At 33.4% G+C, this 20,830-nt stretch overlaps 1 protein-coding gene and 1 long non-coding RNA gene across 2 annotated transcripts in view; one reads left to right on the plus strand and one right to left on the minus strand.

The window, feature by feature from the left end:
• Positions 1–19,214, minus strand: part of LOC145102128 (cysteine-rich receptor-like protein kinase 15) — a 31,920-nt gene extending 12,706 nt beyond the window's left edge. Inside the window, exon 1 of the mRNA XM_079039488.1 lies at positions 18,274–19,214. Coding sequence (XP_078895614.1) covers positions 18,274–19,108 — 835 coding nt within the window. The 5' untranslated portion in view covers positions 19,109–19,214. The remainder of the gene's footprint in view (positions 1–18,273) is intronic.
• Positions 1,319–3,794, plus strand: LOC145102129 (uncharacterized). Its single transcript, XR_013706039.1, has 2 exons — positions 1,319–3,235; positions 3,529–3,794. It is a non-coding gene; the product is annotated as an uncharacterized LOC145102129 (long non-coding RNA).
• Positions 19,215–20,830: the final 1,616 nt, after the last annotated feature.

Genomic DNA, 20,830 nt, shown 5'->3' on the forward strand with positions numbered 1-20,830 from the left:
TAATAATATTGACTAAAAACACTATCAACTCAAATGGTGGTTTAAGGGTGACTTTAGATGACAATAATACTTTTTTAGAAAGAAATACTAGAAAATTTTGGCTTATAAGCAGGGACGGACACATGATTTTACAGTAGAGGTTGCACGGTATTAGAAAAAATAAAATTTCGAAAATTTTCGAAAAAGTTTTCACTGCGGCCGGAAAAGTTAGGGGTTGTCGATGCTGCCATGGACCACCTAAGGATAAATGTGGGATGGGGATTGGGAGTTTGGTTGTTTTTAATCATCTTTTTGATTGTTTTTAATCATCTGTTTAAAAAATGGGTGTGGAAATTTGTCAATGAAACTAATTCTTTGTGGGTTAAGTTCATCCATGCTATTTATGGTTTTGAAGGTGGTTTCCGTTTGGAAGATGATGAGGATAAAATGGTTGGCACGTGGCCTAGAATTTTGGATACTATAAATCATCTTCATGATAAATGTCTCGATTTCCATTTGTATTTGAAGAAAAAAGTTGGCAATGGTTTCATGGCTAACTTCTGGAAAGATGTTTGGACTAATGATGTTTATTTCCTTTCTTTGTTTAGCATTCTAGTTTTACCCTTTCCTTGTTTTAGCTCCTTTCTTGTGTTCTATTTATTCAATTGTATACTCTACTTTGATTTAAGAGTGAAATACAAAAAATCCATTTCATGCTATTGTTATTTTAGATGGTATCAGAGAGCAGTAGGTACGAACAAGAAAACCCTAACCCAGAGTGATCATGATCGGAGATGATGATGCTGACAAGAGAAGACCGAGGGAGAATCCATCGATTCAAACTCGCCATACTACATCCATACATCAGATTATCCCAAACAAATGCAGGTAAACGATATGTTGAATGATGGAAATTACAACGATTGAAAACAAGAGATGGAGAACTTTTACTTTGCAAAAATTAAAATTGGGTTCGTAGATGGACTGATTCAAAAAGGCAGAGAAGGATTCACGTACTCACATGTCATGGTTACGTTGCGACACTATGATTAAAGGATGGTTGACGAATGAAATGGAGAAGGGGATTGTTGGGTTTAATGTTGACGTAAGATGTTATTTTTAGTTTAGTATTAGTTTTATTTAGTAATTGAATAAAAGATAGTAGTTCATGGGTTGAATGGGTCATGTGGACCAAGTCTTTTGGAGTTTTTAGAATGATAGGTTTAGTGCTGGAAAAGAGGAAAACGTGTGCTTGTTTTTTGTTAGTTCAATTAGGTTTTGTAGGCTATAAAAAGCCTTTAGTTTTTTGAATATTAAAGCAGCCGTTTTGAGTCGATAAACAACTCTCCTTCTTCTTATTATGTTGCTACAATGAAGTGAATATAAAGGGCCTGATTTCCAACAATTGGTATCAGAGCCTAGGACTCGTTTAGAAGAATCAGGTTTGAGAGTCGGTAGCGAGAGAGGAGGAGCAGCCCTTGGCTGCAGGGCTGAGAATGAAAGAAGATGATGGTTGTAGGGGCTGAACCAATATATTGATGTTGCAGTCAAGACCACCACAATGAAGAAAGAAAGAAAGAAAGAAAGAAAGAAAGAAGAAAGAAAGAAGATTGTGACATGCAACCTGTTGGATGTTGCTTTCTGCAGAAAGAAAGAAACACAAAAAGAGGATCAAATGAGGGTGGTTCTCGGCTGTGGTGTATTCTGGTTTTTGCTGTGGTTTTAATGGCTCGCAATGGTGTTGACAGATGAAAGTCCGGTTGTGGTTGTTCGATCCCAGAGATAGCAAAAATGGCTATTAAGGAAGAAAGCAAGAAACAAGATGAAGTAAGCAGAAAGGTTCTTAGCAAGAGAAGACCAAGAGAGCAACAAAGAAAGCAAGAAAACAAGAAGGAGCCTAAGTATGTTCTATGTTAGAAATCAAGAAGCAAGAAAAGAAAGTAGTATGTATCATGTATCAAGTAGCAGACAAGAAAGAAAGCAAGAAAGAAAGATAAGCAGCAAGGTAGATCATGTTTGTTAATCAGAAGAAAGATGCAGCAAGTTTGTTGTTTGTTAGCAGGTAAGAAAGAAGAAGCAAGCAGCAAGTGATTAACAAGCAGGAGAAGGCCCGTTGCTAGAAAGATTATAGCAAGAGAAGCAAATATCAAGATTGTCAAGATTAAGGGGGTGAATGTTGGGTTTAATCTTGACATAAGATGTTATTTTTAGTTTAGTATTAGTTTTATTTAGTAATTGAATAAAAGATAGTAGTTCATGGGTTGAATGGGTCATGTGGACCAAGTCTTTTGAGCTTTTAGAATGATAGGTTTAGTGCTGGAAAAGAGGAAAACGTGTGCTTGTTTTTGGTTAGTTCAATTAGGTTTTGTAGGCTATAAAAAGCCTTTAGTTTTCTGAATATTAAATCAGCCATTTTTAGTCGATAAACAACTCTCCTTCTTCTTATTTTGTTGCTACAGTGAAGTGAATATAAAGGGCATGATTTCCAACAGGGATCATAAGTAGGGTGAAATATGCTAACACGACTGCTGAGATATGGTCAGATCTGAAGGAACGGTTTGGAAAAGAAAGCGCCCCTCGGGTGTATGAATTAAAGCAAACACTCTCAGCAACCATTCAAGGTAACACTTTCGTCTCGGCCTATTTCACCAAACTCAGAAGCATCTGGGATGAGATGCAATCTGCACTTCCTATTCCTTGTTGTAACTGTAATGGGTGTTCCTGTGATGTGGGAAAGAAGTTGGTTGAACACAGAGAAAAAAGAAAGACTTTTGGAGTTTCTCATGGGTTTAAATAGTGAGTTTTCGGTCATCAGAACACGAATTCTTGCAATGAACCCAACACGCACATTAGGCAATGCCTATCATCTTGTTGCTGAAAACAAAAGACAAAGGTCCATAACAGCCGATAAGCGGGCTTCCGCTGATGCTGTTGCGTTCGAGGGGTTCGTCCCGGGGCATCGGGAAAACGGCTCTAGTCAACGACGTGATAAACCCCTTCCAAGGATGTGGAGCCTAGAAATGTCGTTGAGCACTACACCTTGCTCGAGATGGGTATTTCAAGTGGATAGGATACCACGAGTGGTGGTCAGGAAACCAGAAGCGTGAGGAAACAAAATCCAAGGTCACACGTGTTAAGACAGCTCCAGGTCCTATTGCAGGTTTGACAAGTGAGCAATATGAAACATTTCTAAAGCACTTTTCAAATATGAAAAACACCAACAAAGGAAGTACTACACCCATGGCACGTATGACAGGTAAAAATGATAATGATGATTGGGTGATAGATTTGGGCTCAACCGAACATATCACCCATAATAGCTACATTCTTCAAAACATGACCCAAAATCAGTTTGAAACCCATGTGGTTATCCCTAATGGAGATGCCATGTCCACTGAAGGGAGGGGTGAGTGTACGCTACCGATGCGGCCAAAACTAAGGGACGTTTTACATGTTCCAAAGTTCACTTGTAATTTGATATCTGTAAGCCGATTAAGCAAGGACTTACAATCTACCATTACTTTTTTTCTTAAATTTTGTGTCATGCAGAAACTCCACTCGAAGCTTGGTTGGTACTGGGGAATGCAAAAGGAGTTTGTAGCGGATGGGGTTGTTCGAAGACGGAAGAAGGGAAATGATGACGTCCAGAGATACCTGGCATAAAAGATTAGGTCATTCGTCTAATGAAAAGCTAGCTTTCATTAGTTTTCCTAATAAAGTTTCTTTCAGTAAATCTTGTGATTTTTGCTAAAAAGGCAAAACACACTGGACTTCCTTTTTCGAACAGTGATATTAAAACAAACGATTGCTTTGAATTATTGCATTGTGATATTTGGGGAGAGTATCGCACCCCTTCTTTTACTCGAGCTAGTTACTTTTTAACCATTGTTGACGATTTTTTAGTAGGGCGGTTTGGGTCTTCCTACTAAAATTTAAATATGAAGCAGGTAGATGCATAATAAAAACTCAATTCGAAAAAAAAGTCAAAATCATTAGAGGTGATAACGTAGGAAAGTTCAAGTGAAATGCAATGACAAAATTTTATGATGAATAAGGAATCATTCTTTAGATAAATTGTCCATACACTCCACAAAAAAACAGAGTGGTGGAGCGGAAGCATAGGCACCTTCTAGAAGTTTCTCGTGCCCTCAGATTTGAGTCTAACACTCTGAAACGGTTTTGGGGAGAATGTGTATTAACCGCCACATATATCATAAACCAATTACCCTCGAAAGTCCTTGGAAATAAAACTCCATATGAGATCGTTTTTGGTCACAATTCCGGAGTACGATCATATGCGAATATTAGGATGTCTTGCATATTATAGAAGCACGAAAACGAAGGTAGACAAGTTTGAAATTAGGGGAACTAAGGTGTACAAATTGTATGATATTGAAAATAAAAAAAATTGTCATTTCTAGGGATATCAAGTTTCATGAATCAATTTTTCCCTTTGGAAAAATGAACATTAACCAAGAAGAGTTGGAATTACCTTTTAGAACCACCTATGAAGAGGAACCAGACCCTCAAGAAGTAGATGCTAATGAGGAGGAAATTGTCGGTCAAAATGAGAACCATGACATTAATTTTGGGGCTAATGATGAAAGTCCACATGATTTTTCTTTTGATCTACCTTCCTAATGAACAATGGAAATCAAACTACCTGATACTCAACACTTTTAACATGATGAATGTGAGACCATTCACGAAGAGCATACTGAATCGGCTCCAGGGTCGGCCCAAGGCAAGTTCAGGAGGTGCCCATGAACATGTCCCATCCTCTAACAGGGTCCAATTTCTCGTTTAGGGTTAATAACCTTCTTTTTGTTTTCTCCTAAAACAAAACACATTTTCTTCCAAATCAAAGCGCACAAAATCAAAATTAAAAGCGGGAATATGATTGAAATCGATTTTGCTCCTGCCTCGTTTTCAATATACGCGTGAAGGGAAAACAATTGATGACATACAATGATTCAGTTCTTATTAATGATCTCATAATCCTAGGATATATCGGGATTTAAAATTTGACAACCTTCAAGGCTTCAAAAAGAAAACAATTTCTTTCATTTGGTTTTTCTGTTCCTAAAAAAAAGCATAACATTCAACATCCTTCTTATTCAGGAATCGCAACCTTCAACCACAAAACATGCTCATGTTCAATAATCGTGGCCTGAAGTTCTTCTCTTCTTGAGTCTAACATCTTTTTTAAGATGTAAGTAACTAAGTACGTTTTGTATCTTCGAACGACTTTTTACTTTTTAGAGTATGTTTCAGATTTACATTTTAACATATTCTTAGAGTAATACATTTGGTTTCTCAAGAGTCAAGATTTTTGATTTTATTCTTTCTACATAATCAGAGGTATTATACGTTTTCTATTTTTAAGCCTTCATTTTTTAAAATATCTTAGTTATCATCTTAGTTTGATCCTTCATTCTTTTTTATTTTTAGTTTTTAAGAGATAAATGTTGTATATATAATTATGATTTTGACATTTCCTCTTATTTTGAAATTTTCAAGAGGCAACCTATACAAATGAGGCTAATAGTTCCAGATTTTACAGATTTTGAAAAGGTAAATAACAATTCTGATGAAATCATATTATCAGTTTTGAATTTTAAATTAGAGTCATCTATTTTTTTTTTTTTGACTTTCTGATTCAGATTTATGCATTTCATTTTTCAGATTGATTTTTCAAAAGCAGGAAAGGAGAAAATTCCAATGAGGTGTTTTCCCAATTCATCTAAAAGAGAGAAGTTGAGATTGGACATTAAAAGGATGATATATTTTTAAGTGGAAATGAGTTTACTTTTTCATGTACTATTTTGAAAGGACTTGTAACTGTGGGATTTGATGAAAAATAGTAATTTTATTGTTGGTATTTTTGGAATTTACCGTTTAAGGCCCTTTATTACTAAATTGCACAAGGCCTCTAAATTCTCGGGGCTGACCCTGATCGGCTGAAACCAAAAGGACCAGAACACAATGAAGACATCTAAAGGATTTTGTGGTTCAAATCTCCCCATCAGTCGACCATGTACAAACACCGCTAAGTCAAGACTCCTCAATAGTATACCTCTTATCTAATTATATTTCTTATGATTAATTCTCTACATCTCACAAACCCTTTTAGCAACCATCAATTCAAACGATGAGCCTAATATTTTCATCAGGTTGTTAAAAATGATAGATGGAAAGACGCCATGAAGAAAGAAATTCAGTCTCTTGAAGAAAATGGAACATGGACTCTTGAAGAATTGCCTAAAGACATAGACAAGCATGCCATCGATTCTAAGTGGGTGTACAAGGTGAAATGCAAGCCGAATGGAGAAGTTGAAAGGTATAAGGCTCGTTTTGTGGCAAAGGGTTTTACTAAATTGGAGGGGGTTGACTACCATGGTACATTTGCACCGGTAGCCAAGTTAGTTACCATTGGAACTTTATTGGATGTTGTTGTTAAAATAGAATGGGCAATTCACCAACTCGATGTCAGCAATGCATTTCTACACAGAGATTTGAATGAAGAAGGGTATATGAAGATACCACAAGGTTTTTCTAAGGAAGGAGAAACAAGAGTTTGTCGGTTGCAAAAATCTCTTTACATCTTGAAGCAAGCATCAAGAAATTGGTTTTAAAAATTCACAAGTGCCTTAATTAATCTTGACTTCATTCAATCTAAGGCCAACCATTCCCTTTTCACTTAATGAAAGAAAAGTGATTTTATGACAACCCTAATATATGTGGATGTTGTCATATTGGTTAGTAGCAACCCTACCAAGATTCAAAACATCAAAGACGAGCTTGAAAAACTTTTCAGCAAAATAGACCTTGGTAACCTCAAGTATTTTCTTGGAATCGAAGTGTCTCGCACCTCATAGGGATTGGTTCTTAGTCAAAGAAAATACACCCTGGACATCCTTAAAGATTGTGGTCTTCAATGATGTAAATCGAGCTTATTCCCAATCAAACAAAATCACAAGTTGGACAAATGTGAAAGCAAACCAAGAGTTGATGCTAATCGATACTGTCACATCATCGGTAGGCTCCTTTACTTACAAGCAACTCGGCTCGATATAGCCTACTCTGTAAATGTGTTAAACCAATTTGTTGTCGACCCACGACAACCTCATTTGGATGCCACACATAGAGTTTTGCGATATCTCAAAGCCACTGTTGGTCAAGGCATTCTTTTTCCTTGAAATGGAGGTTGTAATCTCACGGCGTATTTTGATTCCGACTGGTTGGGATGCCCGTATACGAGAAAATCCAGAACCGGTTACTTACTACTTCTAGGAGGTTCTCCTGTATCGTGGAAAACATAAAACCAATATGTAGTTTCTTGTTCGTCCGCGAAGTGGAATACCGATCCATGGCTTCCACTGTTAGTAAATTTCTTTGGCTCTGTTGGCAATTGAAGGAGCTTGATGTAACTTCTCTCGGACCATCCCCATTATTTTGTGACAACCAAGCTGCTCATCACATACCCAACAACCCAGTTTTCCACGAACAACCTAAACACATCGAAATGGATTGCTAATTCATTCGGGAACGTGAGAAATTCAGCCACATCACATAGATACTACAATGCAAATTGCACACCTCTTCACGAAAGGTTTTGGAACTAAACAGCTCAGCTTCTTACTCGATAAGTTGGGCACTCGTGACTTGCATGCTCCAATTTGAGGTGGAGTATTGGAAAGAAAATCTTCTCAATATTTTGCTTTATTTCCTTTCTTTGTTTATCATTTTAGTTTTACCCTTGCCTTGTTTTAGCTACGTTCCGGTGTTCTATTATTCAATTGTAAACACTATACATTGTTTTGATTTAAGAGTGAAATACAAAAAATCTCTTTCATGCTATTGTTATTTTAGAGCAAATGGTGGTGCTGATATAGAGTCCATTATATGTCATCATAACCTGGAGTTGACTCACAATTTAATCCTTCATTGTGAAGTGGTTTCTACTATGTTTTCTCTTTCTAGTGGTAGAGGATATGGATGCAAAGGTGGGCCTTAGCATACTCCGTACAAATTTGAGGTAAAATATATATTGTATAGATAAATATATATTTCTTTTGAATAAAAGACGTTTAAGGTGGTGAATTGTGACATGGTGCATCTCATTTAAAACTTAAATTCATAATAAACGAAATAATTTATGTGTTGTGGCATGTCGATTAATGAATTGAGGCAACAACTTTTTGAATAGATAAAATTGCATTTCAATCTCTACAATGAATTCCTCGTTCATCGGGTTTGTAGATTAATATTTTTTTATTTATCTTAATTAATCAATTATTTGCAACTTAAATGAACAATGTACTTTAAATCATACATTGATACATTTTGTTACAATTTGAAGTACTTGACTACTTATTCATATTTTATAAGTTATTTAGTCTATTCTTAAACAAAATCCTGATGTAACGCTGGTTGGTGGTGGGACATTCATTTTCCTTATGTTGGTTTTATTAGAGATTAGAGAATAGATGTCTTATGTGAATACTATGGTAAATTATGTTTTGCAATATAACTTCTTTGATATGAAAAACTAGATGCTTTGTGAGGTGTACTTGGTAATCATAATGTAGAACATAATTTTCTTGTTTCGGGCTATCAGATAATTAATTTGTTCTTCAAAATAGTAAAAACCAATTAAATAAGTAAATACATAAATATGAATCTATACAAAATCATTCTTATAGTAGAGGTGCTCTAATTATCTAATGAATATATATATATATATATATATATATATATATATATATATATATATATATATATCATACATACTTATAAAACTAGCATTTTTTCTTGAATCTCATGCATTTGAAACCCTCTTTTTTAACTTCCTCAAACCACATTCATTTGAAACTCTCATGACTTTTCAATTTCTTTCTAATAAAGATTATAATTTTGTTAATAAGATTAAATAAATATTAAACCTAAAGTATAATCATATATAAACTTAATTTTAATATTAAAAGAATATATTTACTTCTACTTATGAAGTTATTTTTTTTTTGAACTTTTAACTTATTATACTTAATTTATTAGTTTTAATATATTGTTGGATATAAGCCATTATCATTTTAAAGCTATAACTTTTGACCAATTTGTATAAAATACTTAAATAACAAATTTAAATATAAAATTACAGGATTAACTTAAATATAAATTTTAGTTTAACTTAAACAACCCAAAGAATATTTTGTAAATAGCTAAAAGTGATAAATTGTAGTATCTTTCTAATAATAATTATATGTTGGTTAATAAGGTTAAATAAATATTAAACCTAAAGTACAATCATAAACAAGGTTTTGAAAACCGGACCGCAGACCAAACAGGTTGTCTTACTGGTTCCATGGTTCAGGTGGTCCAACCGGTCGGACCGGTCTCAAAAACCGGAAAAACCGGATGATGTCATAATTATATTTAATTATATAAAAAAATACAAAAAATGAAAAAAAATATATATTTTTTAAAATTTCCGGTTTTGACCGGTTCGACCGGTTTTCACCGCTTCAAACGATTACCGGTTTTTTGACCTTTAAGAACCGGATCCGGGACCGGTTCCCGGTTGAACCGGTCGAACCGGCCGGTCCGGTTTTCAAAACATGAATCATAAATAAACTAAATTTCAATATTAAAATAATATTTTTACTTCTACTTATAAAGTAATGTCTTTAAATTTTAAAATATTATACTTAATTTATTAGATTTAATATGTTGTTGTATATAAACCATTAACAATTTAAACCTACAACTTTTGAACAGTTTAGACAAAATATCTAAATTGTTAATTTAACTATAACATTATCCTGTCAACTTAAATATAAATTTCAGTTCCACTTAAAAAACTCAATGAATATTTTGTGAATAGTTTAAAGTGATAAATTGTAGTGCTAAATGCAAAAACTAAATTACAGTATAAATTTAACTAAAATGTTTTCTAAAGATATTTGTATAATCGTTAAAAGTTTTCAAATAAATAACTTAAAATAACTTACAATAACAATAGTTAAAAATAACTTTATATAAATGATTATATTGTTACCTTTAAAATAAAAAAACAACGTTTGATGTTTTAAATAATTATAATGATAGAAATTAAAAAGTTAAGCAAATAAATTTTAAAAAATTAATTAACAATAACAACAACTATAAATAATATTAAACCATATATTATATTTAATTTTATTAATGAGTAACTCGTGGGTAGAAATCATTCAAACGGTTGAGGTTATGCAGTTATAATAGATGTATATATTATCATATAATTTAAAATAATAAATATATTATATCAATTTAGTATACGAATTATTATATCAAATTTAACAACAATGTTATTGTTATATTTTAAAAAAACATATATTTGTAAAGATTTCAACTATATAGTTGTTTATATATATATATATATATATATATATATATATATATATATATATATATATATATATATATATATATATATATATATATATTAATCCTTAGCCTATCCGATAGTTTATCTTATTATCTAGATTATCCATTTGTTTAGCTAGTTTGTTAGGCTTTCATTCTATTTAATGAACGTATTGTAAAACTTGCATCTGTGATTATCAATCAGAAAATTACCAAGTTGGCTCTATTAGTTTCTTTATGTATCAGAGCAGGTTATCCACACCGAATAGCAAAATCGTTCAGCAACCATGACAGGAGAGAAAGGAGATGGGAGCAAGAAACCAGAAAGTGAAGCCACTGATGTCAATTCACCATTCTACATTCACCTATCTGATTATCCAAAACAAATGCAGGTGAATAACATTTTGAATGATAACAATTACAACGAGTGGAAGCAGGAGATGACCAACTTTCTCCTTGCGAAAAACAAGATGGGACTGATTGAAGGCACCATCAAGAGACCAGAGAAGGAGTCGTCATTACGTATGGCTTGACTTCGAGTTGATGCCATGGTCAAGGGTTGGCTAACGACTGCAATGGAAAAGGAAATTCTCACCAGCGTAAGGTATGCCAATACCTCTTCTAAAATTTGAAAGGATCTGGGGGGGGTCGATTTGAAAAGGAAGGAGAACCAAGGGCTTATGAATTAAAACAGTTACTTAATGTAACATGACAGGGAGGTATGTCAGTTTTCAATTACTATACAAAACTGAGATCTCTTTGGGATGAAATTCAAGTTGTTCTACCTGTGCCACGGTGTGTGTGCGATAGGTGTGAGTGTGCTATTGGGAAACAGTTGAATGAAGTAAAGGAGAAAGAGAGGAGTTATGAATTCCTTATTGGTCTCGATGATGAGTTTTTAGTTATTCGGACTCAGGTCTTGGCCATGAAACCAACACCATCACTTGCAACCACTTACCACTTGGTGGTAGAAGATGAACAACACAGGGCGATCACAAGTGGAACAAAGAGGCCGGGATCAGAAGCTTCAGCTTTCCAGGCTAACTATGGCGAGACAAAGGTACATCGACAGTCACAAAGCAAGCTGAACGCGTAGGCAGTCAATAAAACAACTCCAAAAACTGCAAAGATCGAGAATGAAAAGAAAGAAAAATGCAGTTACTGTCAAAGAGAAGGTCATGTGAAGGAGGGGTGTTTGAAGATAATTGGATACATTGAGTGGTGGCGTGGAAATCGAGACAAAGGAATACCAAATGTCGGCTGCGTTGAGATGATAGCTAGCCCAATTCCGAAGTTAACAGATGAACAATATCATCTCTTTGTCAAGCACTTCAAGGAAAGCGAAGGCATAACTAAAACCGAATCTCAACCAAGGGCTAACATGGCAGGTAGAATTGATACATATGATGGTTGGGTGGTGGACTCAGGTGCCACCGAACACATGACTCATAGGAGTGATTTTCTTAAAAACAAAACCCAAACCCCAAAGGGAACCCCTGTCGTCATTCCAAATGGAGACAAGATTCCTGTTTTGGGTGAGGGTGATCATGTACTTCTAGGAGGAATCAAAATCAAAGGAGTCTTACTTGTACCAAGTTTTAATTATAATTTACTATCTGTTGGGAATCTGGCCGATGAACTTAATTGTGTTGTAACTTTCTTTCCGGGTTTCTTTCTCATGCAGGAATTGGGGACGAAGCGCTTGATTGGAGCGGGTAATCGCATATAAGGTTAATATCGCATGGGGGTAGTGAAGACTAATAACGCTATCTTGACCACCTTCGAGACCTGGCACAAAAGACTCGGGCACCCTTCTCCAAAGAAAGTTTATCGCTTAGATTTTATTCCAGCTAGTAAGAATGATTTAAATTGTGATGCTTGTTTTAAGTCTAAACACACTAGATTATCGTTTCCTATTAGTGAAATTAAAACAAATGCTTATTTTGACATGGTGCATTGTGACGGATGGGGGAAATATAAAACTCCTTCAACAAGTAAGGTTTTTTATTTTTTGACTGTCATATACGAATTTAGCAGGGCGGTTTGGACTTTCTTACTAACACACAAAAGTGAGGCAAGCACATGTCTTATAGATTTTTACAAAATGATCAAAACCCAATTTAGAAAATGCATCAAATGGATACGATGCGACAATGGAGGAGAATTTGTTACAGTGCCATGCATGATTTTTATGCAAAAGAAGGCATTCTTTTAGAAACTTCTTGTCCGTACACCCCACAACAAAATGGGGTGGTAGAGCGCAAACACCGACATTTACTAGAAATGGCTAGGTCTCTTCGTTTCCAAGCCAACCTTCCTAAAACCTTTTAGGGAGAATGCGTGCTGACTGCAACGTATGTTATAAACCGAATTCCCTCAAAAGTGTTACAAGGAGCTTCACCGTATGAAGTTCTTTTTGGAAGAAAGCCTATCTATGAACACTTGCGAGGTTTTGGTTGTTTAACTTACCATCGCAGTACTGAGACCAGGGGGAGATAAGTTCGAGCCACGTGGAAGACCAGGGGTCTTTGTTGGCTACCCGAGCGGTACCAAAGGTTATAAGATTTTTGATCTGGAAAGCAAAAGGATCATAGTCTCGAGGATGTACGATTTGTTCAAAACCAGTTTCCTATGAACACAAAAAAGGAACATGAAAACTCAAAACCAGACGATATTTTTCAGTTAGAGGGTTATGAGGAAGCCATACATCACAGCCCTAAAGACAATGCATCTTTTAGCAATAACAACCAAACCGATGATCACAAAACACACCATGATTCCACTGTGCACCAAGATCACAACTCAAGCCCAACTAATCATGATTCTGCTGTGCAACAGGCCCAATATTTCGGCCCATATTTCGGAATTAATAAGCCTTTTCCCTCAGACAACGCCAGGCCCATCAGATCAAATGCTCAACTGGTCAGGTATCAAGATTACGAGGTTAATTTACCCCCATCGATTGACTACGCATCACCCGCAGCCAATCATGTTGCTTCTTTGGTACACCCCCTTTCCAACTATATTTCATATCAAAAAAATTTGACTTCTTGTAAAGCTTTCTTGGCTGTTATTGTTACTCACGATGTACCTAGAAGTTTTAAGCATGCAATTCATGATCCAAAATGGCATGATGCCATGAAGAAGGAGATCAAGGCCTTGGAAGATAATGATACTTGGGAACTCGTAATGCTGCCAGAAGGAAAACGAGCCATAGAATCAAAATGGATTTAATAAAATTTAAGACCGACGGTGCCATAGAAAGATACAAAGCTCGTCTTGTCGCTAAAGGATACACTCAAATGGAAGGGGTCGACTGTCACGACACATTCGCTCCAGTCACTAAATTGGTCACCGTACGAATTTTATTAACTCTGGCTGTGAAGAACAACTGGATAATTCACCAATTAGATGTGAATAACGCTTTTCTACATGGAGACCTTGAGGAAGACGTTTACATGAAGATGCCTCAAGGATTTGGTAAGGAAGGTGACTCGCGAGTATGCAAACTCAAGAAATCGTTGTACGTATTAAAACAAGGAAGCATAAATTGGTACCACAAGTTCACCGCAGCCCTACGTGACATGGGATTTAAATTGTCACATGTAGACCATTCTCTCTTCATTCAAAAAACAAGACTAGTTTCGTTGTCGCTCTCATTTACGTGGACGATGTCATTATCGTTGGAAATGACACCACTAAAATTGAAGATACTAAATCCAATCTTGATGCTAGGTTTAGTATCAAAGATCTTGGTAGCTTGACATATTTTTTGGGTATCGAGGTATCTCGTACGAAAGAAGGTTTAGTTCTGAGCCAATGGAAATATACTATGGATATCTTAGAAGAAACGGGCATGCTTGGATGCAAACCGAGCAAATTTCCCATGGAACAGAATCTCAAGCTCAATAGAGAGGATAACAAAGAGAGCATAGATGCCAACATGTATCGGCGTCGCATAGGTCGTCTGCTTTATTTGCAAGCCACTCGTCCTGACATCACTTATTCGGTAAATGTACTCAACCAATTTGTTTCAGATCCTTGAGAAAATCATTGGCATGCAGCAATGCGTGTTTTAAGACACCTTAAAACAAGCTTAGGATAGGGGATCCTCCTACCAAAAGATGGGTCACCAGATTTGGTGGCTTACAGTGATTCTGATTGGCTTGGATGCCCTTATTCGCGTCGTTCTAGAACGGGTTATTTGTTACTTTTGGGTGGGGCTCCTGTCTCTTGGAAGTCCAAAAAGCAATCAGTCGTCTCCTGATCTTCAGCGGAGGCAGAACATCGAGCAATGGCTACAACCGTCAGTGAAGTCCTATGTGTTCGATGGTTGTTGTCAGAACTTGGTGTGAAAGTCACTACAGCTACACCTCTTCTGTGTGAGAATCAATCAGCTTGTCATATCGCTCACAATCCTGTTTTTCACGAGAGAGCGAAGCACGTGGAGATGGACTGTTTCTTTGTTCGTGAAAGAGTAGAGTCTAAAGTGATAGTTCCAATCTAGATTCATACTCGTGATCAGCTTGCAGATCTTCTTACAAAGCCACTTGGTTCAGATAAGCTACAATCCCTACATGTCAAGATGAACATTCAGAACCTACATGCATATCTTGAGGGGGAGTAAAGGATTTATTTTAATCCTTAGCCTAATCCTTAGCCTATCCGATAGTTTATCTTCTTATCTAGATTATCCATTTGTTCAGCTAGTTTGTTAGACTTTCATTCTATTTAGTGAACGTATTGTAAAACCTGCATTTGTGATTATTAATCAGAAAATTACCAAGTTGGCTCTATTAGTTTCTTATATATATATATATATATATATATATATATATATATATATATATATATATATATATATATATATATATATATATATATATATATATTTATTTATTTATTTATTTTTTTTTTTTTTTGAATTGTTGCATTCTTAACTAATAACTAACCACATATTTGAAGGGTGATTGGCCTAGTAACTTTCTCTCCATGTGTACTTAGTGTAATATATAACAAAAATGGAGTAACTACAGATATACCGAAAGTAATAAAGTGATTAATTCATGACAATTAAAACGTAAATTTATTTGTAGAGAAACTAAAATTAATCCTTCTATAAGTAGAAATTAAAAAACTATTTAATCAATTTCGATCGTAATTGTTTTCAATAGAAAAAAATGAATTAGTCCATAACATGTCTAACTAATTTATAAAAAAGTCTAAACGTCAATCTCATACAATTGAGCTGAGCACTTTTCTTCTATAATAGAATAGCTATCATTATTGCGACGTGGTCCTCCCTCATTCATTACATGTGTGACACCATGATATTTGTTGTTTGCTTTTATCATGTTATTTATATCAATATATTTTTTTTATATATCAAGTTAAATGGGAAACAAATATAATGCTAATTTAAAATATACATGAAAGAAACAGTAGTTTGGGAGGAAATGTTTTTCGCGAACTTCATCATTGTTAACAAAAATATTTTTGTTGTTAAGAAAATACTTATATTTTCGATCTTATCATAATTTCAGCAATCTTATTGGGGATTTAGCAAAGATGCACATTATTATGTTTTTAAAGGATAATTAGTTATCAAACAATGCTGTTCCATACTTAATTACTAAGTACTTGTAGAGGATTTACAACAAAATCTCACTCAAGTCATTATGTATTTGACAATGTTAAATGTGTTATGTGTCACGGACATGTTGATATTTTGGTTACATGTATTTTTAACGAGATTTAAATATTATTATTTTCAACTTTTGTACATAAATGGTCAAGATTCCCGACGACTCAACTTTTTTCCCATGGAGTCAAACATTAATTTTCCAACAACTTATCACATCCAATATTTATTATGAATTTGATGTTTTTGATGTTTACTAGGAAGTCTAGGATCATTTATATTCAAGCGAGAAAAATAATTATGTATACATAAATAAAATATTCTACTAGAAAAACTAACAATTTAGTTTTAATAATTTAATATTTTTCTATTTTTTCTTTTTATAAATTTAAAGTCTCAAATATATAGAATTTCATATATTTTTTTTCTTTAAAAGAACTAATGCAATACATAAATCTTAAACCTACCTATACTATTAAATAAGATATCCGAATATTAATATAATTGTTTAATATGCAACACAGATATGTAAAGCATATTTTAAAACTTACGTGTCCCCATTTTCATATTTTAAAGTCCACAATATGATATTATATTATTTAGATAAGGACATTAGTGAAAATTCCGCAATTGTTGCTTTTCTTAGGTCAAGGTCAACGAATTTTGTTTTGAAGTTTATATAGAAAATACTATTCATTTATAAAGAAAATATGGTGTCTTTTTAGCCAACCTCTATAACTACTATTCATTTATTGATAGGTGGTGTATAGGAAACATAAATTTCATACATGCTACAATTTATGGCTTCGGAACCCTATTATGTATATTTTGATTAAGTTTTTGTCACCTATCACACTCTTATTGATTTGACCACATGTCATTTTGTGGTTATATTCAATTATTTTCACATGATATTTTGTGGTTTTTTCTCATTTTATTAATTTCCACATAATATTTAAATGTAATAATAAATGCATATCAATTTCATTAATTGACTACTTTAATTTCAAATTTTATAAATTAAAGTTTCTATTATTGTCATTTGTTTAATTTACAAGAAAAACTAACAATTTAGTTTTAATAATTTAATATTTTTCAATTTTTTCTTTTTATAAATTTAAAGTCTCAAATATATAGAATTTCATATATTTTTTTTTTCTGTAAAAGAACTAATGCAATACATAAATCTTAAACCAACTTATACTATGTAATAAGATATCCGAATATTAATATAATTGTTTAATATGCAACACAGATATGTAAAGCATATTTTAAAGCTTACGTGTCCCCATTTTCATATTTTAAAGTCCACAATATGATATTACTAGGTGTGAGACCCATGTATTATATGGGTTTATTTAAAAAAATTAAATTTGAAATTTAATTTAAAGTTTGAATTTATAAGAAAAATAGAAAATTTTTGAATTATTAAAATTAATGAGACTTTAGTGTATTGAATACATTACATATATAAACCCTTTCTAATAAATATCTTATATATATATATATATATATATATATATATATATATATATATATATATATATATATATATTACCTTACATATTAAATGTGAAATTTTAATTTAATAAAATCTAGTATAATAAATGAAGGTTTTTTTGCCACATGTCCTCTTCTCCTTCATTTGGACACATGACATTTTCTAGAATTTTTAATTTTTCTATTTTCCACTTGTAATTTTATTGTATTTTTTATTTTATTAAATTAAAATTCCACATTTAATGTGTAAGGTAATATATATGTAAAGTATTTATTAGAAAAAAGATTATATATGTAATGTATTCAATACATTAAAGTCTCATTAATTTTAATAATTCAAAATTTTCTTATAAATTCAAACTTTTCAAATCGTTAAAATTTTATATATTTTTTTTAATTAAACCCATGTAATACATGAGTCTCATACCTAGTGAAAAATATAATAAAATGACAAGTAGAAAATAGAAAATTTTAAAATTTTTAAAAAATGTCATGTGTCTAAATAAATAATTGAGGACATATAGGAAAAAACATTCATTTATTATAATATATATATATATATATATATATATATATATATATATATATATATATATATATATATATATATATATATATATATATAATTTAGATAAGGACATTAGTGAAAATTCCGCAATTGTTGCTTTTCTTAGGTCAAGGTCAACGAATTTTGTTTTGAAGTTTATATAGAAAATACTATTCATTTATAAAGAAACTACTATTCATACCTGGTGGCGGTGGAATGGCCGGAGATTGCGGCAAAATCGGTGCTTGTGGTGGCGAAGACGGCGGTGAGGGAGCAACTATACTAGTCGCATTAAAAAACCGATATATCTCATACCTGAAATTACACATAGTTTGTAAAATTCTCCCTCCTACTTTCCCATATATAGGCGGCATGCCGATTAGATTAATCGCTTCCTCCAAACAGCCATTACATTGAAGCTCCGATAAGTCTGGTGTACACTGCACAAGCCCATAGATCGTTGTGAAATCCGGTCCCGTCATGTTGTTGCCGGCAAATTTCCTTAACCGACCGCCGGAAGCCGCCGTGCTTCTCAAGTCATTCATTAACTGTCTAAGAGCACTATTGAACCGTTGAATATCGGACACGTTATTAATGTTATACAAAGTCACGTAACCCCTTATCCTAGTGTTTACGCCTCCCAATAGTGTCAGGTTGGAGTATTTCAACAAACAGTAGTCGTAGTATCCTACTGCTTCTTTTTGATTAGGGCAGGTTTCTCGCAACTTAACGATGGAGTCATTTACACAACTGCGACAAACATCTGGATTGACGTCGCCTCGACAAAGGGCGAATGAGTTGGCTCTATCGTTTCCGTTGCCGCTGGAGCTGTTGAAGAAACCGAAGCCGGAGTTTGTGGTGGGGAGGGCGGTGAGGGTGGCGTTTAGATTTCTTCCGTATGTGCTGGTTGCTGTAAAGTTACCAGCAGTGTCGCAGATATAGTAAAGGAAATCGGGTTGAGCTAAGGTGAGGGTGGTGATCAAGTATGTGAAAATAAAAGAGAACGAGGAGATGAGTTTTCCGGCGAGGATGGACATGGTTTGTTGTGGCGGAGGAGGGAGGAGATGGAAGGGGATATAAAGAGATGGGTTATATAAAGAAAACAATCCCAATTGGATTTGACTGGGTCCAAACTCAGGAAAAAATAGGTCTGAAAAGATATTTGATGGTAAATAGTCCCGTCAACCTCCCGACCACCTCATTAAAAATCAAAGGAAATTTCCATTCATTTTCCTTCGTACAAACAAAACTTTATGCGTATTGTCAAACTTTTTATAGAATGTAATCAATTTCATTAAGAAAAATAAAAATAGCAAGAAATCAAATGGGAGAGCCAAAGAAAATACTCACCTTACCCTATTACAATACCAATATATCTTGTTAGGATCCGAGCTAGACACAATAATAATAATAATAATAATAATAATAATAATAATAATAATAATAATAATAAAAGAGTTAAGTTGTATCTCATCTAAAAGTATAAGATTAGATTTCCTAGTGTTATAAGGTGTTGGTAAATCGACTTCAAATCTTGTTATTAATGAATCATGTAATTTAGGGGTACTATAAAGGTTGTGTTTGGCGTGCCACAACTAGCTTATTTTTTCGAGTTTTTTTATTTTGTCGTGTTTGATAAGCCAAAAAGTAGCTTATAAGCTACTTTTTGAAAAACTACTTACACTAGTTTTTTAGGAGTTTTTCTAAAATTTTCCAAATACACCCCTTAATTAATTATAGAAACATATATTCTTACATGTCCTTTTAAGTAATTTTATATATTTCAGCTAGTTTTACCAAACGTTATTTTTTATCATCTACCTTTTCAGCTATCAGCTAGCTTTTTATTTAATAGCTAGCTTTTCATCTAATAGCTAGCTTTTCAACTAATCCGCCAAACATAGCCAAAATGCATGTGTGTTTGCAGTTCTAAAAAATAAGTTAACATCGTTTGGGAACAGCCAATTACTTTATAGCTTTTTGAAAAAAACCATAAAGAAAAAAAAAACAGCATTGAAAAACAACCAAAAACTGTTAAGGGCGTGTTCGTTATGGAACGTTTGAGAGCGTTTAGCTTTTAATTTTTAAGAAAGTGTTCGTAAGAAAGGAAAAAGCTTCGTTCGGCGATCGGAACGTTTAACTTTTAGCTTAAACAAAGCACTCAAAAAAATCAAAAAATACATGGAGATGTTTTAACAAAACGCTCCAAAGTCAAACGTTACCCACCATTAGCTACCAATTACAAGGTAGTTTTGCTAAATATACCCTCAGATCTTTTCGATATTTACATTATTTATTAATAAGTCGAATTATTAATTAATGTGGTCTAAACGATAATATGTTTGATGTATCATTAATAAACTCAATATAGGCCACACAAGAACATGAAGAATTGTTAATTAATGTAGTCTAAAAAATAATATGTTTGATGTAGTATTCATAAACTCGTTTGGTTTTATTAAAACGTCAAAAAGTAATTCCTAATCCATAATATAAAAATCGATTACGTGTACTGGATTGTAAGTTAATGGGAATATGACTTATTAAGGTAATTAACTTTTTGGTATGTTTACATTTGGGTAACTATCTTTTTTTTGTACACATCTAGATAACAAATTTGTTGGAAGTGTTCACATATGACCATTATGACCTGCTATAGCAGGTTAAATTCTAGATGTGAACGCTTTCAACAAGTTCGTTACCTAGATGTGTACAAAAAAAATAGTTACCCAGATATGAACGAAACGAAAAGTAAAAAT

Source organism: Lactuca serriola, chromosome 4 (genome assembly GCF_051521515.1).
Source record: "Lactuca serriola cultivar US96UC23 chromosome 4, Lser_US96UC23_V15, whole genome shotgun sequence".
NCBI lineage: Eukaryota > Viridiplantae > Streptophyta > Magnoliopsida > Asterales > Asteraceae > Lactuca > Lactuca serriola.